The 8,907-nt window shown below is 43.9% G+C and overlaps 1 protein-coding gene across 1 annotated transcript; it reads left to right on the top strand.

The window, feature by feature from the left end:
• Window positions 1-401: 401 nt before the first annotated feature.
• On the top strand, window positions 402-3,623 carry LOC123129704 (zinc finger MYM-type protein 1-like). The gene is made up of 4 exons (XM_044549763.1): window positions 402-756; window positions 920-1,650; window positions 1,743-2,897; window positions 2,993-3,623. Exons 2-4 carry the CDS (start codon window positions 1,244-1,246, stop codon window positions 3,621-3,623), a joined length of 2,193 nt encoding a protein of 730 aa, XP_044405698.1. The 5' UTR covers window positions 402-756; window positions 920-1,243.
• The last annotated feature ends 5,284 nt before the right edge of the window (window positions 3,624-8,907 follow it).

The raw sequence follows: 8,907 nt of genomic DNA, 5'->3' as shown, positions 1-8,907 counted from the left end.
ACCAAGTCTAGCGCCCGCACCCGCCGCCCTCTTGTGAATGGCCAATTGATGGCCGAAGGTGGGGAAGGCTTCGATAGTATGATAGTATGATGTGTGTTAGCTGATTGTCAAGAAAAAAATGTGAGTTAGTTGAGACGGCATTATTCTTGGTTATTTTAGCTCCGTGAGTAGCATCTTAATTTTTTTCCAAAAGCCCGTGGCAATGCACGGGCATTTCTCTATCTACCTTTCATGCTGAGCGACCTGCATCTGTGGTCACGACCAGCCAGAGGCGGAGGCAGGGGGGCGAGCGGGGGCCAGACCCCCCCATGGTTCGCCCCCCCAACGAACTCCAGCGGGGACTAGTACTAATAGTTTAGGCATAATTATCCGGCCATCAGGCCATTAGTGCATGGGCTAAACTCATGTCAAGCCCAAAACGCAAGAAGGGCCAAGGGCCGAGGCTGCAGCCTGCATACTACGCATGTATACGCTGGTAGCATCCACATCTCAATCGATCAACGATGAACGACACGCACGCGACTAGCTTCCTGGAGACCTGGACTCTTTCGTCCGCGACGCGCCGCTAGCCGCTGGCGCTAGGGCTTCATTGACGCCGGCCGCCGGGCGTCGCGCCGCCGTGTTTCGCCCGTCGTCGATTGCTGATTCGCGAAGCTGCCGCCGACCGCGCATCAATCCAGTACAGGCAGCCGCACGGAATTGCCACAAGCCCACACCGAATTCCTAACTGATCCTGTCCCGTGATCAGAGAAGGAGGTATTATTGTCAGGTTCATACTACTCGTCAGTTTGATTCAATAAATCAATTGATCAACTGTTAGTACTTACTACTTAGTGGTTAGTGACTTAGTATATTTTGGCACTTGTCACATCAATTCCAGATTACATATCTGCTTTGTACTTATATAAGAACTGCATAGGTCATGAGGAAGAAGAAGACACCACCGATAAGTAATTTTTTCAAGCCAATTGCTTCAAACTCTACAGTTGAAAATGCAAATGCAACCGTGGAGGTCGATGTCACAGAGCAACCCACTGATAACAGTATCCCCAATCTCAGTTCAGTTGATATGCCACCCCCCCAAGCAAAATATTGAGGCATATGTAGAAGTAGAAGTTCTAGAACAACAAAGAATCGGAAGCACACCATTGAGCGAGACCCTGGAAAGCGCAAACAGATTTGGGAACTCCCTCTTGATAAGCAAAATGAAGCACGCCAATTCTATATTTCTGAAGGCCGATACATGCCATACATGAGAGAGTATCCATATAATGATGATCCACCAAAACATCGTCGGCGTTTCCAGTACAGTTGGTTCAAGGATTTTGAATGGCTTGAGTTTTCACCTTACACAAAGCGTGCATATTGCTTCCATTGTTTCCTCTTCTCAAGAAAGCCGGTTGGGAAGTGCGGCTCAGAAACATTTACTATTTTGGGCTTTGATAGGTGGAAGAAGGTGAATAATGGGAAAGAGTGTGCTTTTTTAACTCATATGGGTAAAGATGCTGGTTCAGCCCATAACTTCTCAGTTCGTTGTTATGATAATTTCAAAAACAGCATGACTCATATTGATAAGGTGTATGGGAAAGCAACCGCAAAAACGATTTTAGATGCAAGGCTAAGGCTCAAAGTTACAATTGATTCCATCCGGTAAGCAATATTTTTCTTCCATCTTATGTTACAATAATTAAAATATTATATCTTGTAGTATCCTAACAAAACAATTATATGACATGATGCAGGTGGTTAACATTCCAGGCTTGTGCTTTTAGAGGGCATGATGAATCTCCGGGATCCATTAACCGGGGTAATTTCCTAGAACTGGTAAAACTTTTGGCTTCTTATAACAAGGAGGTGAAAGATGTTGTCTTGGAAAATGCTCCTGGAAACGCAAAGTACACATCTCATCAGGTTCAAGAGGAAATTCTTGCTATACTTTCTCGAAAGGTGCAAAGAACAATTAGAGAAGAAATTGGTGATAGCAAATTTTGTATAATGGTTGACGAAGCTCGCGATGAATCCAAGAAAGAGCAAATGGCGTTGGTCCTCCGGTTTCCTGACACTGAAGGGTTCATACAGGAGCGTTTTGTTGATGTCATTCATGTGAATGACACTCTTGCATTGACTCTCAAGGAGACAATTTGCACTGTTCTAGCAGATAACAATTTAAATGTGGAAGATATCAGAGGTCAGGCCTATGACGGGGCTAGTAATATGCGAGGGGAGTGGAACGGATTGAAGGCTTTAATTCTGAAGGCGTGCCCTTATGCATATTACATTCATTGTATGGCGCATCAGCTTCAATTGGCCCTTGTTGCAGCATCACGAGAGGTACATGAAGTGCATAATTTTTTTCAACATGCCAATTTTGTCATAAATGTTGTTAGTGCTTCACCTAAACGCAATGATGAGTTACTAGCAAATCAAGCCACCGAAATTGCACGTGAAATTGAACTGGGGGATCTTGATACAGGAAAAGGGGCAAACCAGATAGGTTCTTTACAGAGACCAGCAGACACTAGATGGAGTTCGCACTTCAAGTCAATTCGGAGCTTGAGGAAGATGTTTGGTGCCACAATTACAGTCCTACGAAGTATAGCGAATGATCGTTCGGTGACACAATATTCCCGTGGAGATGCTGGAGGCGCCCTAAGGATAATTGTTTCTTTTGATTTTGTGTTCATTTTGCACCTCATGGAGAGGATTATGAAAATCACAGATGTCTTGTGCCAAACACTCCAGAAGAAATCTATGGACATTTTGAATGCATTAGATACACTCTCTAACACTAAGGTGCTCCTCGCTTATCTAAGAGAGGAAGGATGGGAACCTCTCATAGAGGAGGTTAAGACCTTTTGTGTGAAGCATGAAGTTGAGATCCCCGACATGAGTCGCAAGTATGTCCCTTACTCCCTTTCCTCTACTGTATAATAGAATAATATTGATCACATATGCTTTACTCTAACACATATACTGTATTTGTAATTTACAGGTATGTTGATGTGACTAAGTCTCGGAATAAACATAATAACATCACGGTGCTTCACCACTACAAAGCAGATGTGTTCAATGTGGCGATAGATCAACAACTGGTTGAGCTAAATGACCGTTATAGCGTTCAGACAACAGAGCTAATGACACTCTGTGCATCCTTGGATCCAAGGCATGACTCGTTTGACATATCAAAGATTTGCATGCTTGTGGACAAATTCTATCCAGCGGATTTTTCTAGTCAAGAGCAGGCTCGCCTGGAGTCACAACTTCCACACTATCAGTTAGATGTTTGCAACCATCCAGAGCTGAATTCTTCGTCATCACTGGCTGATTTGACCGTTGCATTGCATAAAACAGGTAAAGCCTCTGTGTATCCAATGGTTGATAGATTATTGCGCTTGGTCATCACTCTCCCGGTGTCAACTGCAACTGCGGAGAGAGCTTTTTCAGCAATGAAGATTATCAACACACGTCTCCGAAGTAAAATGGGTGACAATTTTCTTCGACCTTACATGGTTGTATACATTGGGAAGGAAATAGCTGCAAAGTTCAATGTTAATGAGATTATTGATTTGTTTGATCGACCGGCTGGGGGGCGTAGATCTGCATTCAAACTAGTAGAAATGTAGTCTTTTTATTGTAAAGCTTATACTATTACATGTTTGATATCGATACAATATTCAAGACTTGAAATATTTTTGTGTTATGTCTCATGTGTGCTTCAATGTGTTCCTCGCCCCCCCATGGTGAAATCCTGGCTCCGCCCCTGCTTGCCTGCAAGCGGTTTCACGACAACGTGGCATGGTTTTGACCAGGTCTCTTTCCACGTGGCAATCCATGACGGATCTTCTTCTTCCTTCTCATTCTAACTCAGCTAGGCATTTCGCCGAGCTACTAGCACGCGTCGAGCAACAAGAGAAGGACGTGGGAGTGGAGGCCTCCACGGAGGTGGCTTTGGTCCTTGCCTCCTTGGGGACGTTCGCAAGGCCGTTACCGTCGTGCCGCCCGCGACACCATGCCGACCTCATGCCCTGGCCTCGGTCTCGCTTCCTCTCCTCTGCTCTCGCTCTCTCCACCCCGTCCAGAGCGCGACAACGTCCACCAGAAGCCAAGCGCAGCGGCAGCGAAGCCGCTGAACCGCCCACCGTACCTCCCTCTCCTGCCGCCACTGTCGGTCACGATGATCAGGAGAGTGACCCCGATGATGGAGCTTGGTGTGTGGACGAGTGCAGCCGGCGGGCTGCCCAGTAGAGGCGTGCGTTGCTATTGCGAGCCCCGCTGTCACAGCCATCGCAGCTTCAAGGTTGAGTACTGAGAAGAAGCAGGAGGTCTGTGTCGAGCTCCAAGCTAGACTACCCAAACGCATCAATGGCGAGTGCGGGGACCATGGAAAGGCACATGCCTGGTTGGTGTAGAGGCGGCACCGAGCTCATGCGGGAGCCCACGGCCAGCGCACCAGCATGTGGGAGCCCACGGCCGGTGCACCAGCATGTGGGAGTAGCCCGAGGGAGGAGGACGAATGGGAGGGACTCGGTCGACCAGCGGGACTCCGTCGCTGGACACAGGCCGCATGGTGGCGACCTGCCGGAGCAGAGATGCACGCAATTGCCGATGCTCGGTTCATCCGGGCGTCCTTTGGCAGGAACCGGTGTTGATAGCAGAGGCCTGGGAGCATAGGGAGCGGAAGGATGCGGCTACCATAGAAATTAGTGGCCCAGGAGCGCGGACGAGCAACGCACACCAACTGGTCAACTAAATGCCAGACTGAGGTAGGATGAAAAGGGAAGATGATCTGAGTAGGAGAGAGAAAAATTGTCAGCTGTCTACATCGGGTCAGAACCATGTTGAATACCGCTTTGGCTGGGATGAAGGACGAAATTTGTCCGGTATTAAAAGTTGAGGGTGCAAGTTTTCCGGTTTTAGAATTGAAGGACCAAAGTTGAGGCCGCAAGTTGTTCGGTTTTAAAATTGAAGGACCAAATCTAGGCTATGTCAAGAGTTGAGAGACGAGAAGTATACTTTTGTCTTAATAAAATGGAACATGGACCGAAAAATAAGTTTTCACCCAACATTGGACAATGGAACGAACACTATAAAAACAATAGTTCACAAGCTCATACCAAACATGCAGATAGACACGACAGCTATGAACAAACAAGGAATATATTGTCGAAGTTACAACAACTTCTTGACATGTCACTAAATTTTGTTCTTGACTGTTTTCTTCTTTGTAGTATTTGCTCTTTCATGGCAGAAACATGACGTCCACATCACCCAAAACCACTTGTGAAGTCGGTTCATGGCGAAAACTGGATTGTATTAATAGTTTGGCTTTCCAATTTGGATGGTGAGTACAATATTGAGAAGTGGACTTTAACTAGAGTTTAGAGTAAACATGCTTGCTTCTTCCATTCTAAACAAATACATATAGTTCATTGTTGGTCACACATCTCAGTGTACATTTACAACTAATGGGGTGTTTGGTTAGCTTATCGCTTGAAAATAAGCAACTATCGGATGATGTGGCAAAGTTATTGTGTACATGAAGTTGTTGTGGGCAGTGGAGCTATTTGACAACTGGTTGTCTGAACTGTGGATGTAGAGTAAAATGTCTAGAATACTCTATGAGATGCCGAGAGTTCTACATTTGGTTTATTTTCAAGTTATCTATGTGAGTGTATTAAAATATTATTTAACTTGACAATTATTTAAACTAGTTTAATGAAAATGGTCCGGTTTACTAACAGAAAGATGACATATCCTTGGATGAGATAGACCGACAGATAAACAAATTCTACCTATATTTTTAAATTTGTAACACATTAATGATGCAAGAAACAAAAAATTATAGTAGTTGTGGTACATCATCATCGCTTGTTCATACGTCTTGGTGATGTGTAAGGGGTGGCTTCTGGCACAGGCCTCTAGCACGAACCAGTAATTGTTGTTGCACGTTGCTAGAGAGCAACCACTTACTCCCTAGGGGTACCCAAGAGCCTCGTATTTTAGGTAAGGGTGTGTGGTCCCCATTCATTCCTGTCTATAAATGATAGGTTTGTGTACCTCTCCCGCTCCATACACAAGAAACCAGGAAAGGACACACACATGGATTTTTTTTAAATCAAAGGGGTTTACCCTCTTCTCCAACTTTTATTAAAGACAAGGCAAAACCACAAAATAAACATTTCACAGCTCTCGGCTACAACTATCAGTAGCTGCAACAGGAACATTGCTAAGAAAGTAGACATATCAAAACACCACTACAAATAGCCAGGCCAGGCAATCCTAAGAAGCTCCCCACAGTGATGATCAAGGAATCTTATGCATTAGAGGAGCAGTGTAGCATGGGAATCTAAACACAAGATCTTCCATTGTTTGACCCAAGAACCCACTAAATCCAGGATGAACCGCAAGGCGCAAGCTTTGCCATTTTCGACCCTGGAAGACAAAATCATATTGAAGCATTCATAAGCCCCAACAAGTAGCAGAAGTGACCAACTTAATCGCATCAAATTGATCGCTTTGCTTCCAAAACTGGTGAAGAAATATAAAAGAACATGGTACATGGATGTTAAGAATGCCATCAACTATAGCCCAAGTTCTCTCTCCAACAATATCAAAGAAAAGATGTTGTATGGAATCAAGCTCATTGCAAACACACATGTAGGATCAGCCATAGAGTGATGTTTAGCGAAATTATCTCTAGTTAAACTTTTATTATGCAAAATGAGCCAAATAAATACATGAATGTTGGGGGCACCTTAATTTTCAAAATACAATCTTTCAAGTCAGGAGACACCCCCTCCCCCCCTAATTAATAAGTTCAAACATGCAGACAGGTGTGTCACTCTCAGATAAAAACTTGGTGCCTCTAACTAGTGAGACCAACTCATACCATAGATAAAGTGTAGTCATCAACACATCTTCTGAAAGTAAGTTTTAGGTTATCACCATCCCAAACTTGAGCAATAGAGGCATCATGTTGTTCACAAATCTCAAAGAGATCACCAATCAGAGTTTTCAAAGAATCGACTCCTATCCATATGTCATGCCAGAAGGCAATATATTGGCCATTACCAGGTTTCCATTTATAAAAATTCTTAGCAGTAGCAAAATCCCAGGATGTGCTTTTCCAAAAAGGAGATCCCAGACCAAGTTGAGCCCAAAGAATATATTGGGTTTATCAGTATTATACTTTAAACAAAGCAACTTCTTCCATCACTATATCTGTCATCAAAGAATCTTTTACTCCAAGAGGCAAGCATATCCATATTAAAATCCCTAAGATTAGGAACCACCACCCCACCAAATTATATTCTCCTAGAAATAAGCTCCCAATTGGGCAAATGGTACTTATGTTCATCTCCGAAGTTACCCCTGAAAAACTAAGACATCTAGGTGGTAATGACTTCAATAGTCCATTTAGAAAATGTCGTCATAATTGGAGTTCTAGAATTTGAACATACTTGAAACACATGGGTTTGTTAGAGATTGGACTAGTATAGCAACGTGTCTTCTACTTTCTAGTGCATACGTGTTGTTATCAGAAGGTCGTATTTGAGCAGTGGACCTACTCCTCAATTTGAAGATAAGGAGATAATACAAGGCCTAACATAACTATGGTGGTGGTCTCTTATTGATTGGATGCAAGGCATAGTACATTGTATGTAGTTGATACTCACATCCGAGCAAGCATTTCCTCGATTTGCATGGTGAACAACTTAGGGCATCTCCAACACTGGCCCGCAAACCAGGCACACTGAACATCTTAGGGCATATCCAATGCTCACCGGCAAACCAGACACTGCATCCATCCGTGGACCGGGTGGGTGACGCGGAAGTCATCCATCCAAAGCTAGTCGCATACAGCCGCCACCATTTTTTTCTTAAAGTCTGCATACATCCGGATGCTCAAAATAACCGCATATCTAGTTTCAGTTCAGCTAAAAAATGTTTAAATGTTCAAATGCAGTACTATTTCTAATTTAAATACTACACTCCAACAATATTGTCCCCCTTAACCGTCCACATATGCTTAATCAGATCTTCCTTTAGTTGCTCATGAGTTTCTCGATGCCAAAATTGTTGATGCATTTGAACAAACTCGTCAATGTGGTAGGATTCTGGTCTGAAAGTTTGATATGATCATCCATGTTCTCAAATTCAAGACGAACAACAACATCCTCACCCTCATTCTCCATGATAAGATTGTGCATGATGACACAACATGTCATAACCTCGCACAAGGTCTATGGATCCCATTGTTTAGCAGTTCCACGAACAACTGCAAAACGTGTCTACAGAACTTCAAATTCTCTCTCAACGTCCTTTCTGACAGCTTCTTGTTTTTGGGCAAAGTGAGACTTTTTTGGCCAATTGGGTCCGAGATGGATTTGACGAAGGTAGGCCACGGAAGATAGATGCCATCAACCAGATAGTAGCCCATGTTGTATTCATACCCATTTTTTGACAATATATTGGCAAGGAGCAGCTTTTCCTTCAGTCAGCCTAGCAAACAATGGTGATCACTGCTACACATTAATGTCACTATCATACATGGGCATGCCAAAGAAAGTGTGCCAAATTCAAAGATCATGTGATGCAACTGCTTCAAGAATGATGGCGGGCTTCTTAGCATGACCATAATATTACCCGAGCATTTGGACAGTCTTCCATCTCCATGCATGCAGTCAAGAGATCGAAGCAAACCTGGCCACCCTCTTGCTTAAGACATTGCCAAGATTCTCTCAGTGTCTGCGACAGTCGGTACTCTCGGGTACTGAGGTCCAAACATTAAGACGACAATAGTAGCAAATCTTACCATGGCATATCCGCATGTGCTCTGAGACATTCATAGGTACTCGTCCTGAATCAGCTATCATGCCATATGCAAGCATCTAAAGAGTAGCCGTG

This window comes from Triticum aestivum, chromosome 6A, assembly GCF_018294505.1.
Source record: "Triticum aestivum cultivar Chinese Spring chromosome 6A, IWGSC CS RefSeq v2.1, whole genome shotgun sequence".
In the NCBI taxonomy this organism is placed as follows: Eukaryota; Viridiplantae; Streptophyta; class Magnoliopsida; order Poales; family Poaceae; genus Triticum; species Triticum aestivum.
The sequence above is the reverse complement of the archived record's forward strand: the minus strand, read 5'-3'. Positions and strand labels throughout refer to the sequence as shown.

Bases quoted from the DNA above. Each gene is read 5' to 3' on its own strand.
- LOC123129704 (XM_044549763.1), top strand. From the start codon at position 1,244: ATGCCATACATGAGAGAGTATCCATATAATGATGATCCACCAAAACAT. The intron at 1,651-1,742 runs GTAAGCAATATT...GACATGATGCAG, and splicing joins GTTACAATTGATTCCATCCG to GTGGTTAACATTCCAGGCTT. The intron at 2,898-2,992 runs GTATGTCCCTTA...TGTAATTTACAG, and splicing joins ATCCCCGACATGAGTCGCAA to GTATGTTGATGTGACTAAGT.